At 44.4% G+C, this 24,666-nt stretch overlaps 2 protein-coding genes across 4 annotated transcripts; both read left to right on the forward strand.

The window, feature by feature from the left end:
* The first annotated feature begins 3,148 nt into the window (after positions 1–3,148).
* On the forward strand, positions 3,149–5,624 carry LOC115914814 (UDP-N-acetylglucosamine transferase subunit ALG13 homolog). Of its 3 annotated transcripts, none has more exons than XM_030967588.1 (4): positions 3,149–3,325; positions 3,746–3,905; positions 4,087–4,225; positions 5,480–5,624. In XM_030967588.1, exons 1-4 carry the CDS (start codon positions 3,245–3,247, stop codon positions 5,589–5,591), a joined length of 492 nt encoding a protein of 163 aa, XP_030823448.1. In that variant the 5' UTR covers positions 3,149–3,244; the 3' UTR covers positions 5,592–5,624. The 3 variants fall into 3 exon arrangements, with proteins under 3 accessions (XP_030823448.1, XP_030823449.1, XP_030823450.1); XM_030967590.1 differs by lacking the exon at positions 3,149–3,325 and adding an exon at positions 3,406–3,518 and having other exon boundaries at positions 5,480–5,614; XM_030967589.1 differs by lacking the exon at positions 3,746–3,905 and having other exon boundaries at positions 3,223–3,325; positions 5,480–5,614.
* Positions 5,625–7,304: 1,680 nt separating this feature from the next.
* On the forward strand, positions 7,305–22,057 carry LOC115914996 (putative bifunctional UDP-N-acetylglucosamine transferase and deubiquitinase ALG13). Its single transcript, XM_030967905.1, is given in 18 exon segments — positions 7,305–7,601; positions 8,654–8,704; positions 9,738–9,901; positions 10,390–10,462; positions 11,795–11,876; positions 12,223–12,403; positions 13,113–13,188; positions 13,895–14,003; positions 15,205–15,269; positions 16,148–16,248; positions 16,818–16,942; positions 17,635–17,869; positions 18,269–18,382; positions 18,578–18,749; positions 20,682–20,814; positions 21,048–21,083; positions 21,217–21,272; positions 21,890–22,057. Coding segments are annotated over 18 exon segments (2,238 nt in total).
* The last annotated feature ends 2,609 nt before the right edge of the window (positions 22,058–24,666 follow it).

Raw genomic sequence — 24,666 nt, forward strand, 5'->3', positions numbered from 1 at the left:
ATACACTGTGGCCCATGCATTTCCAGGGTCATCTGAGTTTTTTCTCCACCATTGTGGGTCAGCCTTTAGACTTCAAGAACAAACTAAAGGCAGGATGTACTTTTCAGCAACAAAGATGTGAGCTGACTAGTTTCTTTTCATTCACTTTCTTACCCCTGAATAATATAATTATAGAGCTTTCTGGGCAAATTGTGGCAAGCTGAACTGAATACAAAGCGACAGTGCTCAGAACTGAACCATCCAGAAACATTTCAAACACCAGCTAAGGAGAAGAGGGGAGGGATATGTCATTCCTCTCTCAACAAAAACCAGCTTGCACTCATGACATCTTCACTTTCTTGCCCAGATGTTGTCACAGGAAGAAAATATCAGAATATAAATTATGCCCTATAAAGCACAGATGGGAGCAAGCTCTCACGAGAACCTATTTTCCATTTCAGCCCTGTCCTAGCCCCTCCCTGGGGTCCAGGGCCACGTTATGTCAGATTGAGCCCCTAGTTCTGGACTGTCCCTGCTAATATCACACACAAACAGACTGGAGAGAGACAACTGGCACTGCAAAGAGAGACTGCCCAGCCCAAGCAGGGCTAGGTTCACACAAGGCTTGCCCCAAATGCTACAGGCACTCAGCTGCCTGAGCCACAGGGCTCAGAGAATGTGCCTGCAGCTTTGGCAACAAAAGAGTGAATGGAGGTGCAATCCCCCGGTGTTTAAAAGAGACTAAATCCAATGTACCACAGCTCTCCCTTGTGCTGGCAGTGCTGCTTGTGCAGCCCAGTGAGCTGATCCAACTGCAAACAAGTCACTGGCAGGTCAGTTCTGTGACCACTGTGTGGTTTATCTGTAGGAACGCAGGGCAGAGGCAGCAATGAAACAAGGCACAGCACCAAGCCTGGATTACATGACCTCTACCTGCCTTAAAACTGCACAGTCTCAGCTCCAAGTACCTCATTGTGAGTGATCTGTAGTTCTCACAGACCTCAGCATAAGCACTCATGGGCAAAATTCTACTTACGCCCTGCACAACTTCTAATTAAAACAGCAGGTACAAATTAGCATGAAATTGAGTCCCTTAATGGATGGTTTTCCCTTTTCTCTTCCATTTAAAATCACCCTAACAAGCCTGATTCAATGTGCAAGTGGAATGTATCCTCCAGTGAAAATTCAAATTTAAGTCACTGCAATTTTACACGTGAATATTTTTTCTTCTAACCCCTATACAGCATGAAGCTGGAAGTGCTAGCTGCAGAGGACACTGACTTCCAGTGACATACAGAAAAAAACCAACCAAAACCCCTAACATTTAATTATCCTGTCCTTTACCAGGTACTGAACCTCATCTCCAACATCTGAAAAAATTAGCATTTTCCGTTTCATCCTAAATCTACCTTCTTCTCCCACAGCTGTCAGGGCCCTGACTGCACTAATTGTGCGACTAGTCTCAGCTGGGACTTCCACTCACACTCTTGGACAGGGACTTTATTTAACCTTGGGGTTTAAATAGAACAAAAGAATGGTTTGGGTTTGCAGGGATCTTAAGTCCATCCAGTTTTAACTCTCTGCCATGGTCAGGGACACCTTCCTGCTCCAAGTCCCATCCAGCCTGGCCTTGGATGCTTCCAGAGATTCAGGGGCAGCCACAGCTTCTCTCAGCACCCTGTGTCAGGGCCTCACTACTCTCACAGGAAGAATGAATTCTCAATATCCAGTCTAAATCTGTCCTTTTTCAGTTTAAAGCCATTGCCCTGTGTCCTGTCACTCCAGGCCCTTGTCCAAAGTCTCTCTCCAGCTCTCTCTTGGAGCCCCTTCAAGCACTGGAAAGGATTCTAAGGTCTCCCTGGAGCCTTCTCTTCTCCAGGCTGAACACTGAGCTCTCCCAGCCTGTCTTCCCAGCAGAGATGTTCCAGCCCCTGAGCCTCTTTGTGGCCCTCCTCTGAACCTCCCTAACCATGTCCTTCTCATGCTGGGATGACAGAGGTAACTCGTGGGTGTCTTTGCTGCTAATCCTATTCCTGAACTGCTGTTTGGGTTTCCTGGGCTGACATTGTGCCCGTGTCCCTGATGGATGGTCACTGGTCCATGCCCTGTTGGTGAGATCTTTACCTGGCTGGTGTTGTGGCCACCCTCAGCTCCCAAATTCCTTTTCCTGAGGGACAGCAGCAAGAGCTGGATGAGGCTGGGCAGAGCCACGAAGCCCCTGTGCACTCAGGACACCAGTAATGTTTTGTTAATGTTTTGTTCTACTGCATTTTTCTCCCAGACAGTGTCTGCTGTCAGCACTACTTGCTTTAATCAAAAAACAAATACATTTCATTGTGGCTCATTATGCTAAATGAAAACAACAGGGGGCTAATGAGCATTGTGAACAAGGCATCCACATGGCAATCAGAGGTTTCCACAAGAAATGCCATGTATACACAACTGTGTATACAGTTGTGACCTCATCTGTTGAATTTAATTCAGGGAATAAATAGATTTAGATGTCTAACTTTGGTTTATCTTTGTAGCAAATTGTGCATTATGTTACACTTACTAATAAGAAACAAAACTGCCAGCTCGGTTTGTGCAACTGTTCAGGGGTTATTCTCACTCTTCAGTGAACACATTTAACACATCTAATAGTCATAACTGTGTTAGCACATTTAATATTCATGATTTTGGGGTAGAAGTTAAAGTGCTACTCCCCCAGTAAGTGTTGTGGGAGGCTTGGGCCAGCGTCAGTCTGTAAAGGGAAGGTGGCTGTGGCCCTGCTCTGGCAATGGCACTTCTGAACACACCCACACAGGCTGTCCGCGAGTTATCTGGGTCCCCAGTGCTGAAATAACAAGTGCAGGCCAAAACTTTCCGAATCTCTTTTCCAAATTTATTTTTTACCTCTTCTCCTTTAAATTCTAAAAGCCTGAAACAGCCTCTAAACGCTGCCGGACAGTGGGCTCGTTAGAGCGGCCACCATCCCTGCTGGTGTGGCACCGTGAGGGAGAACCCCACGGCGCAGTGGCACCAGCCCCGCCGAAACGGGCGGATAGGGGAACACCCGTGAAGAGAAGCCGCGACAGCGGACAGGGAGGAACAAGTAGGGACAAGGAGGGACAGGGAAGGACAGGGAGGGCCGGGCCCGTGAGGGAAGGAGGCGTTCCCGCCCGCCCCGTCCCTCCCCTCAGCACGGCCGCCATTTCGGGAGCTGTGCGCGGGCGCGCGGCGCCCCCTGGCGGCCCCGGGGCCAGCCCGTCCCGTCCCGGCGGCCATGAAGTCCGTGTTCGTCACCGTGGGCACCACCAGCTTCGACGAGCTGATCGCCACAGCCAGCTCCCCGCCCGCGCTACAGGTCAGCCGGCCGAGACACCGGCACCGGGCCCGGCCGGGCCTGCCCTCCCGGGGCTGGCGCCTGCGCGCTACAAGCTGCCCCGCCCTCCCTGCCGCGTCCCGGGTGCCTGAGGGCGCCGGGGCCGTTCGGGGGTGCCCGGGGAAGAAGCGTGAAGCGTTGGCGGAGGAAGGGGAGGGACGGCCTGTGGCGCGGGGTGGGACGGGGAGGGGGCAGCGGTACCGGGGCCGGGGCTGTCGGGAGCTGGGCACACCCCTCACACACCCTCTCTATCCCCGCCTCATCCCCTTCATTCCACCCCCGTCATCCCCCTCTTCTCCATCTCTCTCTTCATCCCTCTACCCCGCATCTCCCCATCATTCCCCCTCCCCACCATCTCCCCCACCCCGTTATCCCCTCCATTCACCGGTCCCGTGCCCGCAGGCGCTGCAGAGCCGCGGGTACCAGAAGCTGGTGCTGCAGGTGGGCCGGGGCTCGCTGCCGCAGCCCAGCAGCAGCCCGGCCGTGGCGGTGGAAGCGTTCCGATTCAAGGACTCGCTGGCTGAGGACCTGCAGGGAGCAGACCTGGTCATCAGCCACGCAGGTACAGCCCGGCTGCTTCTGGGGCTGCGGGAGCTCCGTGGGATGAGGTCTCCGGCCAGGGGTGGGCTGGCTGGGAGTGCTGAGGTCCACAGCTAGAGTTGGGTTGTTCAAGAGGCTCCCCTGTTTCAGCAGCATGCAGGGGGATATCTGATCTCTCACCACGTTTTCTGTTTCTCTCGTAGGTGCTGGTAGCTGCCTGGAGACTCTAGAGAAAGGAAAACCACTAATAGTAGTAATAAATGACAAGCTGATGAACAACCATCAGCTTGAGCTGGCCAAACAGCTGCACAGAGATGGCTATGTCCTCTACTGTAACTGCAGGTATGGAGCTGCTGGGGCTGTTCCTGCTGGGCAAGAGCATTCAGTCCATGTGACTGCACAGCTGAGAATGCAACAAGGAAATTTACATCCTTCTCTGTAATCTCCATCTGGATATTACATTTTCCGGAGTGAACAGACTAACACTAGGTAGAAATTTACCGCACTTACCAAGCCTTTTGACCACGACCTCTTCTAGTTGTTTTTTTTTCCATTTGAGGTAACATGTATTTAGATTAAAAAAAGAAAAACAATTGGATTCAGGGGATTAATAAATCAGATGTTTTCTGGTTTGTAACTTTAAGTACCTCTGTCTTCAAGTACTCATTCAGGCTGCCCTTTTAACCAAACTTCCTGAATCCACCATACCCTCTGACAAGGAATTTCACCTGTCACTTCAGGAGAAAAACCCAAACTAAACAAACAAAAACACACCAAAAAAACCCCACCTCACAAACAAACAATGCATGAAAAAATCCCACCATCACCAAAACCCCTAGCTCCTTTTTTTAAAGTTCATCATTATTCCTGTTGGGTTTATTTCTTCTCCTGGTTTTGACTGTATCATACTGTTTTCTCTTTACTTGTGATTGACTCCACTCTAAAAATAAAATATGACTTTTAAACTGAAGGCAGAAAAAATGTAACTCCCATTACTTAGTCTGCATCTTGTTCCTTTGCTCTGCAAGCAGAGTTTCATATGTTTCAGAAGAGCTTTCTGAACAGACCAGGCCTGGCATTCATTTAAATTGAGCAAGTTTCTTAAACTCATTATCTTAGTGCTTCTGTCAGCTTTGGAATTTTTATTTCTTTGTGTTGGGCACTGGCAAGCATTTGAGCCTTATTTGCAGCCTGATAATAGCAAGTAACAGATTGATGTAGCTGTTCTTTCTGGCTCTGTGATCAGGGGAGAACTCTGCCATGTGTTCACATAGGATGGATTTCCTCCTATGGTTTATGGAGCAGAGCCTCAGATCTTGTTCAGTCTCCCAGCATTGCAACCACAGAAGATTAAAAAGTTTAAAAGTTGAGTTTGTCTCAGAAAGCTGATGGAAGTGTGTTCTCAGCAATGCTCCCTAGGAGCCAGTGCTGGCTGGGGCCTGCTGCTCTTGTGCATTCTCTTCCTTTCCACACATATCCTTATTTAATATTTCCATGCTAAAGAATTATGTATGGATGCATAGAAAGAAAACTGTATTTAAAAATTTCCTATGGGATGGCTCTTCTTTAATTTTTGCTTTTGGTCTGTTTTTACAGCACTCTTGTGAAGACGCTGCAGTCGATGGACTTGTCAGCTTTGAAACCTTTTCCTCCTGGACAGCCAGAAAAGTTTGCTTCATTCTTGGATAAAGTTTTTGGGTTACAATAAACAAAACACAGAAATAAAAAAGTTGGAATAAAATGTCTCATCTCCTCTACTTAAGATCTGCAACTGGGCCAAACACTCAAAGAAAATATCATTTAATATTGGCTGATATTAAATGGCTTCCAATTTAGTGTCAAACTCATTCAGATTTATGCATAAAAGAGTACAATGCCAATAAGGAGGGAGTATGAGCTGTCTTGTGGCATGGACAGACATATTTCTATCACAAAATTCCACTAATGGGGACAAGCTAAACTACTCCTTCATAGGCATGGCATATCCATTGTGGTCTCTTGACCTTTTTTGCCAAATACAGGTGGAAATAAATGGTCTTTGTTGATGTTCCTGTGATGTCCTGCAGATGCCTTCAGCTGTTGGTTCATGTGTTTACAAAAGCACTGAAAAGAGCGCTTAAAAGTGAGCTATTTAATCCTCAAAAGGGAGAAAGGCATGTGATGCATCCGGGTGATAAAAAGTCACGAGCTGCAGACCTGCTGCCCTTTGTTTGGGTGATTCACCCACAAACCAAAACAAAGGACAGGAATGGGCTTGGCAATGCAATCGCTCCTTTTGCACGGTGTTACCCCATCATAACCCATCACTTTGGACTTCTGCACACCCAGTGTTTCCTATTTAGATTACATGTAAGGAAGAAATTCTCCCCTGGGAGGGTGGGCAGGCCCTGGCACAGGTTCCCAGAGAAGCTGTGTCTGCCCCTGGATTTCTGGAAGTGTCCAAGGCCAGGCTGGACAGGGCTTGGAGCAACCTGGAACATTAGAAGGTGTCCCTGCCCAGGGCAGGGGAGTTGAAACCAGATGGACTTTAGGGTTCCTGCCAACCCAAGCCATTCTGGGATTCTTTGATGCTGATCAGAGCCTCCCATTTAGAGTATCGAATTTGACAACGATGTGTTACATCGATTTCTTCAAGTAAATATTTTGAAAAGCAAAGGGGGTTTAAACTTTAAAATCTTCATGCTTGTTCTTAGGCTTCTAATGCTCTAGAACTTTAGAAATGCATAATTGGTGCTAATTGCCCTTCCTACAAGGACATTATCGGGGGGTGTTGCTTTTGTTGTTTAAAACAAGAAAATTAAACTCCTGAATTGGCCCATCTGATGTCTAAGTACAATTTTCATGAGGAAGTTAAATGCACATAGAAGCATTCACATCAAACACAAAGGGCCACAGGTGGAATAAATCAGGCCGCACGGCTGTGCAAGGCTCAGTTTTGCCAATTCCCCAAAGTTTGCCCCAAATACTCGATTAGGACCCACTAAGATTCTTCACTCTCTTAACGATTTCTAAGGAGTTATTTCAAACCCACTGCTAGCAACTCGCCTGCAGCCCGGGAGCGCAGAGGGAATCCTGGATAACCACCGGAGCGATGTTCGCGCTCGTTCTCCGCAGCCGAGCGATGAAGAAGCGAGCTCAGCCAAGGCAGATGCGGGAGGAGCCGCTTCCCACGGCTTGGGATGCGCACCCACACCGGGCGCCGAGCACTCTAAAAACTGTCCTAAAACAACCTAAAATGGCCCCGGCGGGGGCAGCCCCGGCGGGCTCCGAGGGGCCGGAGCCGGGGCCCGGGCCGGGCTGTCCCGTCCCGCAGGTGGGCGCGGTGCCTCATTAGCGGCGCCTCATTAGCGGCGGCCGCGCGCCCGGCGCCTCGCGCCTCGCCCGCGTCTCTGCGCCCGCCTCAGCCGCCCCGGCCGGGAAGATGCACAAAGGCTCCAAGAAGTACTTCGGGCAGAAGTCCTTCAGTGAGGTGGCCATGGACGAGTACCTGGGCAGCCTGGGGCTGTACCGCAAGATGACGGCCAAGGACGCCTCCTGCCTCTTCCGAGCCGTCTCCGAGCAGGTGCGCAGCCGGCCGGGCTGGGGGCAGCCGGGACGCCTCAGGCCCGGGGCGGGCCGGGGGTGCCCCCAGAGAGCTCCTGGAGACCCGGCCGTGAGCCCAGAGCGAGGAGGTGGCGGAGGGATGGCTGGGGATGGCTGGGAATGTGTGTGGGGATCGGTGCGACCGGCTCCGGGCGCTTGGGCTCCCCTCAGGTTCAGGTGTCCCCAGGTGCCCCAAGCCTCTGCACCGCCTGGTGGTGGCGTTAGACCGGAGAATCCATGCCTAACGCGAGGCGTGAGTTAAACTCTTGACGTTTTCTCCTTTGTTACCGTTATTTTCCCAGCTGTTTTCATCTCAAATTCATCACGCAGAAGTTAGGAAAGCTTGCGTCTCGTTTATGAGGCAGCACCAGTCGAGGTTTGAATCCGTAAGTACCATGAGCTCTGTGTCTGAGCTGGGTGTGTGGGAGGGGGTCAGTGGTTTAGCACTGGGAACACGATGGTTTGTCACGCTTGATGCTTGAAAGAAAGGAGAAATGACAGGGGGGCTGCTTCCTTTTGTTGAGTTGCAGTTACACAAGTTATATTTGACTTTGGTTCTGAAGTTCCGAACATAAGCAAGTTACTAAAACCTTAGTAGTGAACTTAGGGGCAAGTTTTTTGTGTAGTATATTCTCTGTGAAGTGACCATTACAGAATTTAGGAGATGGGAAATGTGTAGGTTTTTGGAGCAAGAAATTAATACCAAAAGATGGTGGGAAATTCTGGAATAATTATGTAAAGTCGTGGAGTTTTGAGGTATGGTTTTTGGTTGGTTTTGTTTGTGGCAGTTGGTGTGTGTGCAGTGTGGTATTGTAGGGTTTTGATGTGTTTTGGGGTTTTTCTTTGTTTTCCCTCTAGTCACATTTAAGTGCTTCATCTAATCTATGATTGGTGCTTTATTTAAGTGCTATTTTAAGCACATTTAAGTGCTTCATCTAATGATGATCTTGAATCATCAAGTTCATCTAGGAGGAACTTGAATATTACTTGGACTCGTATTCTTAATATTTTTTAGGATCTCTTGGTATTATCACATTGATACCCCAAATCATTCCTATGTTCTATGTGCCTTGCCCCCTCCAAATCAACAGCTGGTAGCTATTAAGTAGTGTTTAGGTTTAATTTTAACTTTGTTTTCCAACTGCCCAAGTTTTTATATCTGTTTTCTTCTTTATTTTGTTTTTAAAGTATGTGGAAGGCTCATTTGAGAAATACCTAGAACGACTAGGAGATCCAAAGGTAAGCCTGATTTGAGACTTATTAAGAGATTTAAATTTGAAGAGACTAGAACAGGAAGTTGTTTAGGTAGTTAGTTAGTTTTTTGAAATGTGGTTGTTTGAGGGTTTTTTTTTGAGATAGACTCAAATCTTGGGGAGTCAATTACATAATTAACACTTAGGGTTTGTACTGATAAATGTGAATAAAGTGTACCTGTATAAACAATACCAGTTTTAGTAGGGAATTTGCATGGGTGCAAAGGAGCAGTCCAGTCTCTGCAGGCTGGACAATAAAAGCTTATTCATAACTGTAGTTCTTTAAGAAGAAAAAAACTAAATATGTGGAGTGTACCTTAAATGAATTGTCTATCAGGCTTTAAAATCCCCTGCTTCTTCCTTTACTGTTCAGACTTCTATTTCTTTAGTCTTTAACCAGTAACCTTGGTGAGTGCAGCAGCTTCTGAAACAAATGTGGGTTTAAAAAAAAAAGTATCTAAAGTGATGTCTTGGATCAGCTTAGTCTTAAAAATTTTGGTAATTGTGGCCACCCCATGTAGCAGACTCCTTTTACCTCCCTCTCCCCCAAATCCTTGTATCTCAACTTTCAGGGCATTATTCCTTTAACAAACTGATGATTTTGAACAGGTATTTTAATAGTAGAGAATTTTAATACTACAGAAATGTAGAATATAATTGTTGATGTTTAGATTCTTCTGCTATCTCACATAATCTCATCATATTGCATAGGAAAGTGCTGGCCAGCTGGAAATAAGTGCTTTATCAATGATGTACAAGTACGTACCTCTTTCTTAAGGTTTACTTTGTTTTGCCCTTGGTGTGGGGATTCTGGCCTCAAAACTTTGTGTGTTTGCCACTGAGAGGTGAATGTATGAAACAGGATGAAAAATGCTTCCCTAAAAAACTTAACTGACATGTAAATGGTGCCATCACAGCCCCTGTTCTAATGGGGATTGAGGGCAGGGTCAGTTTCCAGAGATGCTTGTTTGTTATCTTTTTGCTGATACTAAACTTGAATGTCAGGTGTTTGCTTCTAGTGGCTGAAGACTGAAAAATGGGCAAAACTGAGGAGCTGTGTGCAGTGCAGACATTGTGTGGTAGTTACAAGCATGGCTAAAACTCATGTAGGTGTTCTTGAAAGCTCCAGCAGTGAGGAATACCTGCCCTACCTGGTGTGTGAACACTGCTCTTTATTTCAGAGGTAACACAGAGCCGTGTAGGTGCTGAATTAAGCTAATTAAATTATGCCAATTGTAAAAAGCAGTCTGGCTCTCTAGTGGTAGGAGACAGAAGCTCCCTTTTGCAGGCTCACTCTGTCCCAGTACTAAAGGAACAACTGAAGTTTGTAAGGAATTGCTAGCTCCCTGCACTGAGGTTCTAGTCCTTTTGCAGAGTGCCTAAATCACTTAGACTGAATAGTCTTAGTGTCTGAGCACCCTTCTGTAAGTATAAGTACTTGACTTAATCTGTGGGTAAACATCATAGTCTTTCACAGATAATTTTTGTTTTCCCCTCAAGATAGGTTTTCTCATCTGGCTATTCCTTTATGGTAGCATTCATTTATCAGGGAAAATGCTTTGCTTGATTTTTCTGTAAACCAACAGCTCTAAACTGCTCCCTGGAAACTTCTTCATAACGTTCTACTGAGAGTGTGCTCTTACAAGTCTTGTTTTCCCTCTGCTTACCTAGGCGAGACTTCATTGTGTACCGGTACCCCGGGAAGCCCCCCACATGTGCTACAGACAATGGCTTTGAAGACAAGGTCAGTAGAAGTGAGGGCAGTTTCCTGCTGTTCCCCTGCCAATCTGTTTCCTTGCTTTCCCTGAAGCTGGATGAGTTGTGCAATTTTTTCCCTGAAAAGGGGACGTTAATGGGAAGGGATGATTGTAACAAATAGATTGATTTTTGTGACCTACAAACTGATCCCAGTTCAGAGTGAGAGTTATTGGAACAGCTTATCTACATGAGCACTGCTGCTGATAGGGGCAAAAGGGAGCATAAAGGACAAATAGTGTGTATTACCTTGCATCTGACCCCTCTGGAGCTGTGTAGATGTGGGTGCACAATTATGTGGCTACTTCATGATGCCAGTGAAGCTGCTGCGGTGTGGATTTCAGTGTGGGCTGCTGGATTTGCCAAGGTGGCCAGTCTGCTCTGAACCTGTGCTGCTGCAGCTGTTACTGATCTGTTGATGAGCATTGTTGTCTTCATTACATGTGCTTTTTTTCTTCATCTACACAGTTTCCTGTGTAGCTTAATTTAATTCCAAAATGAGCTGAGTTTAAAAATCAAACAGCATGGTCTAAGTGCTCGAGGCTTTCCCACCAGAACTCTCATTAATGTTGGCAGCTGTCTGGCATTACACTGTTGAGTTTGGGCAGCAGCTCCTTCTGGTGTTGCTCCTCCTCACCACAAGAGGAGAGCTTTTGTTGGCAGAATCCACAGAGCACCCAGAATTGAGAGTCCTGGCATCTGGGCTCCTTCTGGGAGCTGGTTTTCTGGGAAGCATCCTCGCTGGCAGTGTGCTGACAGCTGCCTCAGGGCTCCTGCCCATTGCAGTTGGCTGTGGTTGTGTGCCAAGAAGTTTGGTGGCACATGTTTACGTGATGTGTCAATGCCTGTGATGCAGAAAGCATCTCTTCTGCTTCTTAAAAGCAAGGTTTTAAGGACTAGAGAAGTAAATGCTCTTTTAGTCTTGCAGGCAGAGAAGGATGAAATGTGCCTTTGACTCTTGGGATAGTGTGTCTTGGGGTGCTGCATGCAATGGGTTGTGTTTATTTTACCTCCTGAGCAAATGGTGGTCTTGGAAACAAACTCCTATTTCACGTTCAATATAGCAGGATGTACAGATGATTTTTTTTTCTTTGTATGATATAAAGTTACTTAGACACTTTACCTAAATTTCAGTTTTGAGCTGATGCTACAGCTCCAAAAAAGCTCAGCTTTTTCATGTTTATATTGAGAATATTTACTATTTTCTTGGTGAGTTGGTGTCAACTGTAGAATAAAAGGATATCAGAATTTACTGAATTCATCATAACTGATGGGATTACATCATTCCAGCCTTAAAACTTTGTTTTTTTAATTTTCCCAGATTTTACTGTGTTGTTCCGGTAACGGCCATTATGACTCTGTGTATACAAAACAATTTCAGGAAAATGCTGCCGTTTGCCAGGGTAAACTTGAAATCATTTTTCTGTGAAAGAGAATTGTGTGTTTTCATATGTTTAGAGGCAGGGTTTGTTTCAATTTTCAGGGGTGGGGAGAAGAGAGATGGAAGCTCACTTCTGGTATATTTTTATGCATAGACTCATTTTTTTCTAACCTGTTAAGTGGGTTTTGAACTAAATGACTTCCAGAGGTCCCTTATTCCCAACTGAGTTATTTTATGATCCTGTCCTTAACTGCATTTGATGTCACTACAGCCTTGTAACAGTAGATAATATCTGAAGATCTGCCTGCCTTAAGCTGCAGGAGTTTTTATGGATCTCATATTATTGAGCTTTGTGTTGGTTTGTTCAGCTGTGTTATATGAGATCCTCTACAAAGATGTGTTTGGCATGGATGAGGAAGAATTAAGGTCTGCAGTTGAGGTGTTTCGAAGTGGATCCAAGAAGAACAGAAACAGTGCTGCTGTAGGAAGTGAGGATGCAAACTTTGGTTGTCTCCATGAAAAAGTACCCCGAAATCCATCAGAAAAGAGGTAGTATGTTGGGAAGGGGATCTGGTAAGAGGAAAGCAAAAAAAAACAAACCCTGAAAACCTTGCAGAGGACAACTTTTCCAAGTTTCTATGAATTTTATGGAATGCTAACTCTTCTTTTCCTATGTTATGACACAAACACAAAGCTCAAGTATATCATGGAAGAGAGTGTGCTTTTCTTGGAGCTGGGAAGTGCCACATGATTGACTGTCCTCTGCTGCAGGCTGTGCTATAGTTGTGTGTTACTCTGTAAAATGACAGCTTATTTGTAAGTAAAATTGCTCCTTATTCATTAGAGCTTTTTTTATTGTTTTTTTTTTAATGAGAGACTTACTCTTCTAAGTCTCCATAGCTCTGAAAGGCTTGAGAGCTGCCTCTGAATGCTTGCAGACAGCATTGGTTTGATGGTACCTGGCACAAGAGTGTCTTTTTGTCCTTGACAATGCAAGAATTCAGTTACTGGGATCACCTTCATCCTTTCCTAATGCAAGCCCTGGTTAGGGGTGGATATTGGAACAAGCAAAGGTCAAGTTCTTAAAGCTTGGAAAAGGCTGGTCCTGCACTGCATTGCACGTTGCTGGTGTTTAAGCCAAAATGTGCCACTTGATGGCACCATGGTGCTTTTTCAGGTTGTCTGGACAGTTGGTGGTATTAATCCTGGCTAGAGATTGTGTGTTGTAGCTTTCGTAATCTTATTTTCAATGTTTTAGACTGGACGACTGGGAAGGCAACGATGCTGACAATCCACAGGAAACCAAGTTCAAACAAAGCATTGAAGAACAAAAGGTTTGGCAGTTCAGGAAAAATCCTTCTGGTTTGCTTTTTGTTTTTTTTTTTTTCTGTTGTATGATGTTACCCTTGTTAGGGCTAAATCCTCTTTACCACTTTCTAAAAATGTATTTTTGGTTAATAGGTGGTTTATTTCTTCCATATTCTTGTATTTTGGTTTTGCCCTTGAGATTCTCTTAAACTGGAAATGTCTCTCTTACTTTCTGAAATTCTCTAGTCTTTCTCTAGCTGATTTTTATTTCCCCCAAAAGATGGAGCTTTGCAGATGTTTCCTGATTTGTTTTTCCCAGAATATGGTTTAAATTAGTTCACTTTTGTCTTGACCATAATATAAATTGCTTCAGAATACTCCAAGAAAACTGTACAGAGTTTTCAAATAGAATAACTGAAATGCTCGCTTACTTTTGAAGCTGTGACATCATTGGTCTGGTTGGCTTCCTTTGAATAATTTTGAGTACAGAACAATGCCAGCTGTCACTCTTAAGCCTGTTCTGCTTTCCAGAGTCAGTTTGCTCAGCACCTGAGTGCCTGGATCTGTTTTCATACTCTTGAGTTTTAGTTTTTAGGGAAATACAGTGGAAGTGAAAATTTTGGAAAATAGCATCTGTACTTTTTAAAATGGTGCACAGATGCTGGCAGAATAGAGACTGTGCTGAACACACGAAATGCACTTGTTAATGCTCCATTCCAATTCTGTTTTTAGCCTCCAGAAAATCCTCCAAAGATGCCTGTTCCTTATAAAGTGCTAAAGGCCCTGGACTCTACCATCTATCGAAATGTGGAGTTTGATGTTTGGCTGGACAGTAGAAAAGGTATCTTTTGGAAAGGGAAAAGCCAAAAAGTGCTTCCTGTAGTAGGGTTAGCATTAAATTTATGAATCTTGAGTCCTGTCACCTGTTTCTTCACAGCTGAAAAGTGAAGGGCACAGGTGAACCCAGCAGAGAGCTGTAGGAAGGACATGTTCTTGGTGTCCTGTCTGCCATTCAAAGCACAAAATACCCAGCCTTTGATACTGTATAATGGTACAAGGTTGCTAAAAATCTGATCTCTGCTACTCATTGACTGTACACAGGAAATAGCAGGATTCAAAGCAGAGCGCAGAACTCTGTTGTCATTCTGTTGTATTGGAAAGCATTCAAATGTGAGAGTTTTTTGTTAGAGCATGTGTGCAAAGACTTCTTTTTAGAGCACGATTTTGGCCTCAGAATTGTATAATAATGAAGATCTCAAATTTAGCATTGAGATCTGTCAGATGAGTTTTTCCTCCTGCCTCCCAGCCCTCCTGGGCTTGAACATTCTGCAGAGATTTGTGGTTCTCATGGCTTGGGAAAGGTTGGCTGCTTTTTGGCATTCACTGTGGCTGATCTGTAAAGCAAGAAGTTACCAAGAAAGATAAGTTTTTAAGTGATACTTGATGTCTGACCCAAAGTGCTTTGCATGCTGGAGAACTCCAGCATTTCACCACGGCGTAATCAGTAATGAGGATCATTAAAATTCTTGGAACAGAGTGTGGTAACCAATTATCTGTGTGGAATATTGACGTGCAGAAAAGCCAGGCAAGGAACAGAGGTAAAAAAAGCTGAAATCTAACAGCAAGGAGACTTTAGGCAATGTTAGCCTTTCCTGGATGACATTTCATGTTTGCCAGGTGCCACTGGGACTCTGGCAAGATAAGAGATGTCCAACATTTTTAATTCCAGGATTTATATTAAATGCAGGATTAGCTCTGTGCCACCACAGAAGCTGCAGTGTTGTAGCAGTGTTGCTTGCTGCATTATCTGGCTGTTGCTGATCTCATGTGACTTAGCCTGGTTATGGTCTATTGTAAGAACACCTAGAGTTACTCCACTGTTACTATAGGGAATATTCAGGTATGCAGAGGAATATTTAACTCCATTGGCCTATAAATTGTAGTTGGCTGCTGTCGTGAAGTACTTGTAGGATATGTGAAGAAAGAACAGTAGCTTAAAGGCTTTTTTCCCCCCATTTATTTATTTATTCATTTCTTTTTAGAGCTTCAAAAAACTGACTACATGGTGTTTGCTGGGAGACAGTACTATTTAGGAGATAAGTGTCAGGTCAGTACTCAAAGGAGACTCAGTTATGATCAACTGTTAAAACTACTTTAAATGGACAATGATAAACAATGAAGTCATTTGACTTCATAGAATTCTCTAATGCTTTTCTAATTCTCTTCCCTGTAGGTGTTCTTTTAAATGTAATTTCTTTCTGAGATCTACCTTTAAACTTGGTAGTCTGATAGAAAAGCAGGTTGGGGATTCAATGTAAACCAGTCATCCACATTCTCTGAGTGTGGAAGTTCCAGGCAGAGCTTAAAATGCACAGGGGGTGCTTTTGGTGTATTTGTCCCTAGATTTTTCACTTGGGTTAAGCAACAATTCTGGATAGTCTTTTCTTTCTCAAAAGTGAACTAGCAAAATATTTTATAAAATAAAAAGGGAAGAGCTAAAAAGGGAGGAGTAGAATGATCTGGACAGGAGATGCTGAAAGAAAGGTCTGTTTTCTTTGTATTCTGATGTCATATGTAGTGAGGGCACATTTTTTTAGTCAATCTTTAAGGTAGTGCTAATTATTCACTCAGTGATTTGTTTCTTCCTGTGCAAAACTTTCCTTTTCCTACTTTATCTTCTGTTCTCCTCAAGTTCTTAAGCAGCAGTCTTCCTTGGCACTTATCTGCTGGGCACAGGGGATAAAAATAAGTTAGGGAGCTGGTATCTTGCCTCTCAGTTGCTCACAAGACTGATTTTGTCTTTTATCCTCCCTAAAGTTAGTACACTGCTCTTTATTTTGGTTGCAGTTTTGAAGAAATATTTGAGACTCCTGGGCCAGCTCACTAACATGGGACTGGCTGGGAGCAGCCTTTGCTATGAGGGGTTTGTGGACAATATTCTGATGCAGTTTAAGTTTTTTAGAGCTTTCCTTATTCTCTCTCCAGGTGCGTCTGGAACCAGGGGAGAAGTATTACAATGCTCACATCCAGGAAGTTGGACAGGATAGCAACACATTGACTGTATTTGTTGAGGAGCTGGCAGAAAAGTAAGCAGTGATGACTTCAGGTTCAAACTTGTTCTGGTTGAGGGCTTTATTTTTTTTCTAATGACCAAAATCATTATTGTAATGCTTTGTGTGAAATCTTACTGCTCTTCCTTCACTGGAATGTAAAAGTGATCTTTACAGCTTGGGCTTAATTCACAGAGAGCAAATTGCCCTCTGCTGTTACGTTTCTCTGGAGTTTTTATGCTGTACCCAAGCAACAAAATAATTGGCACTTCTGGTGAATCTAATCACTTTCTCCCCCTTGCTGTTCAATTATTCACCCTCCCCCAAAGCTGGGATTGACAACATCCTGCAAAAATTCTGTGTACTTGCTTTTAGGTGTACGTCTGGAGGCAGGGGAGAGAGACTTGACCCAGGAAATAAGTGTTTAAACTAGAGCCTAGCTTGTCTTTTCTTATTAAACAAGTAGCAGTAATATGTGCTTGGTGCCAGAGAAGCAGATTATTTATTTTCACGAGCTATTTCCTCTGTCTTGGTGTTGCTTCAGCTTATGTTATTGTGCAGAGTGTATCCCTGGGGCGCTGCTAACATGGGTGTCCTTCCTGCAGGCACACAGTTCCTTTGGCAAACTTAAAGCCAGTGTCACAAGTGGCTCCTGTCCTTGCTTGGAATATGGCTCACAACAGAAGAGGAGCTTATCAGAAAGTAACAGGTGGACACTTCTCAGGAATAGGTTTGTACAAGGCTTCCAGAAGCATTTCTTCCCTGGGGAAGTAGGGGAGTTGCTCATGGGAGTTGTAACTGTAGCAGTCTTTGGATATTGGAAGGGACTCAGTTCCCCCTGTGATGTAAAACTTGGCCACTGTAGGGGTTTGATGGAAAGCTATATTTCAGACAGGGATGGATTTGACTTTGCAAAAGAGCAAATCTGTTTGCTCTGAAATTCAGAGCAAATTTGGTATTGCTCAAAATTGCCCAGAACAAATTTGCTACTTGAGAACCATCTAAAAAGACATGTCAGTAAACCAGAGAGCTTGCCTGACCTGGCATGAGCAGAGATGCACGGATGAACCAGGGACCCACTTAAATATGGGTTCAATTTAATTTGGAGGGAGAGATTGTGATGTTTTTTAACTTCTATAAATAAACACACCCTGCATAGAGAAGAAGCTTTAACATGGAGTACTGGTTAGATCAGCTGAAGCTAGGAAAGTACTCCCATGTCAGATGCTTGTATCATGTAGAATTCCTGCTTGATCTTTTAAAGAAGGGTCTGTAGTGTCCATATTTACAATGCACTTTTTCTGGAACAGGCCACTGGCTTTCTTCTCTATGGGTTCAAATATTAATTCCTCACTTTATCATTTGAGGCCATAACTCAGGTTTAAGGTGTATATCTCTTTTCTGTCTCAATGGAAACTGCAGAAATGGATATGAAAACACGGAAGAGGATGCTCAAGAAGGTCCGTGGGAAGGAAGTGTTCATGGCTGTGGCTTACAGCAGGGGACAGCCAGTGCTGCCCCCCCGGCTGCAGCACAGTGCTCCCTCAGGGCGCTTCCCTCCCATCCACTGCTCCCAGGGAGCTGCAGCCATGGCACCCTACAAACCCTATCACCAGCAGAACCCTCCCAGGCAGCACCGTGACTCCGGCATGCCCAGGTAGGAAGCTTTGAAAACATGAGCTGGTCACTTGTTTCCTGTTCACTCTTGCTGCAGACTGGTTGGGAGAGAGCTTGTGCTGTTCAGGTGAAACTACACCTGGCAGGCACTTCTGGTAGTTTCACCTTTTCCCCTTTAAACTCAGGGGATCTGCCTATTTTGTAGGCATGGGTATATACATGTTTTATAGACATGGTATATATATATATCACCTGGAGAGAGAACAAGGGAAGCTCTAAAAAACTTGAACTGCATCAGAATATTGTCCACAAACCACTAATAGCACAGGCTGCTCCCAGCCAGTCCCGTGTTGGTGTGCTGGCCCGGGAGTCTCAAATGCTTCTTCAAAACAGCAACCAAAATAAAGAGCGCTGTACTAACTCCAGGGAGGATAAAAAGACATAAAAACAGTCTTGTGAGCAACTGAGAGGCAAGATACCAGCTTGGCCCTCAGATAGCATTCTACCCCAGCCCAGGGAAGAGAGGCTGTCAGAGTTATGATAATTTATCCTGGTGAGTGACAACAAACCTCTTTTACCAAAAATTGCTCTACAAGGATGCTGGGGTGCGAATTGCTTGTTTGCAGCAGAGTGTGCAAAAGCAGGTTTCTTGGGGGCTCTGCAGAAAGAGCTGAGTTCAAACTGAGCAGCCAAAGGCAGGTGCAAGTGCAGGTGGTGGTGACTGCTCAGCTCCTCTCTTGCTCCCCAGCTCGTACAGCCGCAGCCGCCGCCCGCTGCCGTGCGCGAACAAGGAGTGCCAGTACAGCTTCGTGCCAGGGGCTGCCGAGGAGCCCCAGGGGCCAGAGGAAACTGTCACTTTCTGTGAAATCGAAGGAGATGACACTGCTTTTCCTGCTCTGCCTATGAGTTATGAACAAAGGGTAAGCTGAAGCCTCTCAGAGAGAGAGGAGGAGGGGGAAACTAAATGCACAGTGATTCTTTGCCCAAATATACAGCAGGTTTTTTTGGTTTTCTTGGAGTAAGGTTTAGCAGTGAGTGCATTTTTGACAGTGGAAGACTGAAATTAGTCTAGTTCCTGTAAAACCTGCCTGGAACCTCAGTTTTTCTAGATATTCCCTTCTTTGTATCCTCAGTAGCAACACTTGTTTTCTTTTAAGCATATTTTCATAAACATAATCATGTTTCTCCTTTCTGTTGCAGTTTGAAAACAGAATATTTTCCTCCTGTGCATATCTGTCTAGCTCTAAACATTGTGGGAGAAAGCTTTTCACTTGTTTGCCACACTACAATTTATCATTTGGGGAGCAAGATTCAGAAACTGGATAGTGATAGCCTGGGTTTTTTCCCCTACAAATTTGTAGTTGTGATGTTTTGGATTAACATGTTGTTCCTGGCACGGTTTCTTCTGCTACCGAAACAGGAAAAAATTGCAAACCTAGACTTTTCTTAAAGCAGTCTTTTTGTTGAGTTGTAGATTAAGTGCGTTCTTAAACTTTAAAATGCCTTTTTTTTTTTATTTTATTTGTAACCTAAACCTAGTCCAAAGCTGAATGCTAAAAAAAATCAATTTATACTTAGGTATCTGAATAAGAAAGCAGATTAAAAAAAACACAACCAACCTGGTATGTTTGAATATTTTGCCTTGTTGAAGCAGTGAACTATTGTTAGACTCATATTTAAATGAGGAAGAGAGAATATGCTTAGGGCTGTTTCAGCACCAGTCATTTTTTCTTTGCTCTGATGTACTAGATCTGTAATCTTTGCTCTGATTTCTCCTCCAAGAGTGCCAAGGAATAAGGACGCATTATCCTGCAATTTCTTTTTTCCAACATGAAATCAATACAGCTCAGTGGCTTTTTCTCCCCCTTTGCTAGACTTGCCTGCAGCTCCTAATGAATAGGTTTTCATGTTCATTCAGTGACTTTGTTATTGTCAATGCCAAAGCTTTTTCTCTGTCTCTTCCTTGTCTTGTTTAGTAAAGGAATGTGACATTTCCTGGGGAAAGATGCATCTCACAGAGGACTCTGCCATTCTGCCAGAGGCCTGGTGGGAGAATCTTCTGACTTACCACTTCTGTTTCAACCTTGGAAATCTTTCAAGCCTCTCTGAGCACTTTATCGATCTTGTAGTCACCAGTGGCTTCTGAGGAGAGTTTTGAGTGTCACCTTTGCCACCACAAGAGTGATTCACCTTCTTTTACTTAAGCATCTCAACCCTGTGTTCCTCCTTCAGAGAACTCGTCTTTTAAACTGGGGTGCAGCTAAAGAATGATTTCAGTGCAGCAGCAAAGGGCATGTAAGAAACTGAAGGAGTGCTGTGAGAAACCTTGGGGTGCGCTGCTTTCTGAAATAGTCAGGGTTGCACATGTGGATCAGCCTAGTGCAGACACTGCTGTCTATGCCAGCAGCCACCTTCTGGTTCCACTAGTTGGGACTGAAGATGACCTTTCTCCATGGTGATCGGTGTTTGGATGAACTGATCTGCTGCTGTTGTGGGGGGAATGCTCTGGAATGATGAATGCCCTTATGCAGCCTTGGCTGGGATTTGCTCCCTCCTTTGCACCTTTGTTAGAGCTTGGGATAAAGCTGGCTGAGTTCTGGGAGGGAGCAGCTTGACTACCTGGCATAGGACAATGGTAAAGCTTCTGAATTGCCTTAAGTGTGCAAGGTAGAACAGAAGGAAAAGGAAAGAGATGTTTGTTGTATTAGAATGGACACACAGATGATGCTTCTAGTAAGCTTTGGTTGCAGCAAGCTGGGTCTGCCAACCTGTTTCTGTGTGTTTCTCTGTCTACAGAGCATGGAAAGGTTCTAAATTATTTCTAAATGTGTGCTTCTGACTTTGCTTTTCAGAGCCACAGTAGCCATGCTCCCATTGTCCATGGTCCAGGGGCATTTTGGGTAGCAAGGAGAGGTCCAAACTCTGTTCCATCCAACAAGCAGACCCTGAGTGCCTTAGAGGAGGAGGAAGAAGCAAGTGAAAATGGTGAGTTCTTAAAGGATTAATAGGCAAAAAAATGGTTAAGAGATTGTCAATGTGCTTTTCATTGTCAAAAGTAGGTTCCTTACATCTCCTAAAGGACACAAAGTGAGATGATGCTGAAAGCAGGTTATTAATAGATACACTAAAGTATAATTGCAGTAACTCCAGGTTTAAGCTCTTTTGCCTTCCCCTTTTTTTCCCCTGAATCAAAACTTCCTGTTCTCTTTTGCTTGTAGGGAAATTTCATGAGGAATATATCTATGTATCTTCAGGTAAGTAAAAGTTTAGTCTTTACTGATAGAACATTTGGTGAATGTAATGCACTCAATTATGAGCTTTTTATGTGTTTCTGAAGGATTAGATTTAGTGCAGCTCTTTTTAATTAATTTTGCTTATGTCCTCCAGATCCCAACTGTGAAACTGCAGCAGTGTTTAGTTCAGCAGAACCTACAGCAAACTTGGTAAGTTTTACTCACAGACTGTTCAGGTTTGAGATCTTTGAGGCGTGTGGCATTCATGGAAACTGTTCTTGGATGCACAGTAGGCTAGAGACTTAAAGGAATGTTGATTTCATTTATTTTCTTATATATCCTTTTCCTCTCTGAATGGTGAGGGTTTTATCTGAGTCTGCAAGTACAGTCTGAATTACACTGGATGCATTAATGATTTTCCACCTTTCCCTCTGCAAAGAGAGAATGTGTATTTGAGTGCTGTTTACTTTTCTTTCTCTGCTCCAGACAGCACTTGCTTTTATCAGGCCACCCTTCAGGTTATATTCCAGCTATCTTAGCCCTCCTCTGTGAGACTGGAGAGATCTCATCTGTGGTAGAACTTATCTTGGAATTTAGTTTTTTTTTTTTTAATTTGAAACTAAATCTTTAGTCACCTGCTGCTCCACAGTGGGTGTGAAAGCAGTCCTGAGCATGCTAGAATAAAACTGTGTTTAATGGAGCTACAAAAGACACTCTGGGTGTATAGTCCATAAATTTAAAAATAAAAAATAGGGGTGTGGTGTGTGTGTGCCTTGTCGCTTCTTTGCCCCTGAAATGGACCATGCTTTGCTTTGGAATCCCTTCAGGAAGAAGGGCCAGTCTTGGTGTCACCTCCAGATGAAGTGGCTTCCTACAGCTATCCCCAGAAGGTAGTGTCTGGTACTCTGAACTGTATCTCACACTTCATTGTGGTGGCTCTGCAGAGAGGTGGCCACTCTGCTTGGACTGTGACACTTTGTGGGGACCCCTCATAGCCTCTGGCAGCAGAGAATGCAATTCCCTGCAAATACAAGCAAAACAGAAGATGCCTTGCAGGTGTCTGCAACTCTAAACTGGTATTTTCAAGCCAAAGTTTTCAGAGTTTGGATAGTTAGTGTCTTTACAGCTAGGATTTACAAGATGGTTTTGTGTGAAGTGAGAATTTTTGAAGTGTGTGGTATTTTCATAGTCTTTGTCAAAGCCAATTGCAGAGGCAGATGGTTGAATACTCTTGACTCTTTTCCAGGTGTTGGTGAACTCTGCAACAGTTTCCACCTCCACAGATGTTTATACTGCTCCAGCTACAGGTCTCTCTTCAAATTCTGCTGCCTCCACTCCAGCCAGTGTCATAACAGCAGCTCCCCCACAAACTGCAGTGCAGCCTGTCATAGTATCTCCCTTTTCTGTGGGGAGGCCAGGTAGAGTGTACAGACTGCAGCTGTGGACTTGGATTTCCAAGTTTTCAGTTATATTTTCCCCTCCCTTTCTCCCCCCATCCAAAACAAGTGTTAAAAGGCTTAACAAGTGTTAAAAGGCTGTCACTTGCTTTGGTTTAAAATTACATAGCTGCAACTTGGCTGCTGCCTTCTTGTTTTTAGGGGCTGTTGCCCCTGAATTTTTGTGGGAATTGGAGTTCTCTGCTTTGGGTTCCCCCCTTGCCACCTTTAACCATTAATGCCAAGTGTTTGCTAGAAAATTCTTTTCAGAAGGCAGAAGTTCAGTGCAACTCCTTTCACCTCCCCTTTCCTACGGCTCATTTTCCCCTTGAGTTGAGGTAGCAAGCCTCTAGAACCACCATCACTTCCAGGAGAGTCACTGGCTGGGGTGTTCCAGTTTATTTTTGTGACCCTTAGTTTCCCATGGGTAAGGAGATTAAGTTTGTGGGTGCACAGGGTGCACTCTCCACCTTAGATGCCTTACCTGCTTTGCTCTTGGAAAATGGCAGTCGTGAAAAAAAATCTTTTCCTTCTTATAAAGAGCACTTCTCTTGTCTTCTATTCTTCTATAACTTTTCATTTAACATCTAAGACATCTCCACCTTCCATTCTGCTCAGTTCTGTCTCACTTTGCTTTTTTTTTTTTTTTTTGCTCCTACTCTGCATGAGAGTTTAGTCAGCATGGTTCTCAAAGCTGTCTGCTCACTGGTGCCAACCTCCTGCTGTGTTAGAGGTGTGGGCTACCTAAAAAGACATTTAGCAGTTGTCTATCCAGAAGATTTTTGTCCTGATAGGTCTCAAGCCTTCCCTTGTTTTTGTGGGTTTACTCTCACACTTCTGAGGACTTAGGTGATCAGCCTAAAGTTGTTGTTCTCTTACAACAGAGAGGTTTGGCCTGCCTTCTAATATGAAGAAATTATTGAAAAATACTTTTTTCTTTTAATGGGATATACAGCTTGCAGATAGAAGTGCAGTTAAGGCTTGAGAGATGGAAACCTTCCCATCTAGTTTTAAAATTTCTTCTGTACACCTTTCAAAGTGATTGCTGAACAGAATTTTGTTAGAGCCTGCATTTAGGGGCACCAGGGTGTCAAAGTGCATGCTGAATTGTGTAAGTTAACACCTTTCTTGTTTGACATACCATGACAAAGTTGACTTTTTGTGTGACATTTGTTTCCTTCCAATTGTAGCAGTTTCTTCAGTGCCATTCCCAATTTATTCAGCTCCTCTTCCCCCAGTGAGTGAGGTGGGAGAAGCCAGTGCTGTTCTTCCAGCTTACTCTTGTGATCCCAGCGGCAGTGATTTGCCTCGAGGTAATTAATGATGATGTTTTGTATTTTTACTCCTGTTGCTCTCCAGCTCACTTCTGACTTGTGCTCTCCTTGGAAGCTTAACAGAACACCAAGTGAGAATACACAGTGAGAAGAAATGGCTCTCTACAGCTTGCGGGGAATGAGAAAGAATATTCTAGATATTTCTGCTAAAATGTTTTCATTCCCATTTTGGAACAGAAAATTTGTATCTGACTCAAATGTGTGATTATTGCAGCTCTAGACAGCACCTTAAATAAATGAAAGGCCAGGGAGAGGGTGCTTGGCCTGTATCATACTTGTTTGTGGCCAAGAAACCACTTTTCTGATAGCTGATTAAAATAAGAATTGTGTATTTATAAGTTGTGCTGTTGCACAGTTTAGTGGGGTATTTTGGTTGTTTTCTTTAACAGCTCCAAGCTGTAATTCTGTGGTATTACAAACCAGGGTGGAAGTGTAGGCTCAGCTTGTTCCTTGGGTGTGCGGCTTTGTCACACACTGCCATCAGCTGGGACAGTGTCTCAGGTCCACGTTGAGCAGTGAGTGCAGAGACCAAGCCTGCTGCTTTCACACTGCTGCTGCCATGCTCTGCAGTTGCTCTGCTGCCTCCCCTCTGCCCTCAAATCCAAGGTTGGTTCATCTTGGCTGTTCTGGTTCCCTTCCCTGCTGTGGTAGCATCACTCTGACCCCATGCACACATCAGAGCTCCTGCTTTCCAGCTTGAGTTGAATGCCCTTTAACTGAGGCTTTCCCCACTTGGGAGAATGGGGTGTGAAGGTGCTGACAAGGATCTGGAGTGGATGTGGATTAATAACCTCTCCAGATCCTGCCTGGAGCTCTTCAGCTGAGTCAGTCCAC

Source organism: Camarhynchus parvulus, chromosome 4A, assembly GCF_901933205.1.
Source record: "Camarhynchus parvulus chromosome 4A, STF_HiC, whole genome shotgun sequence".
Classification (NCBI taxonomy): domain Eukaryota; kingdom Metazoa; phylum Chordata; class Aves; order Passeriformes; family Thraupidae; genus Camarhynchus; species Camarhynchus parvulus.

What these genes read in the sequence shown, in the direction of transcription:
- LOC115914814 (XM_030967588.1), top strand. Translation starts at nt 3,245, where the DNA reads ATGAAGTCCGTGTTCGTCACCGTGGGCACCACCAGCTTCGACGAGCTG. An exon ending in GCTCCCCGCCCGCGCTACAG is followed by an intron (nt 3,326 to 3,745) that starts GTCAGCCGGCCG and finishes CCGTGCCCGCAG; the next exon opens with GCGCTGCAGAGCCGCGGGTA. An exon ending in CCTGGTCATCAGCCACGCAG is followed by an intron (nt 3,906 to 4,086) that starts GTACAGCCCGGC and finishes TTTCTCTCGTAG; the next exon opens with GTGCTGGTAGCTGCCTGGAG.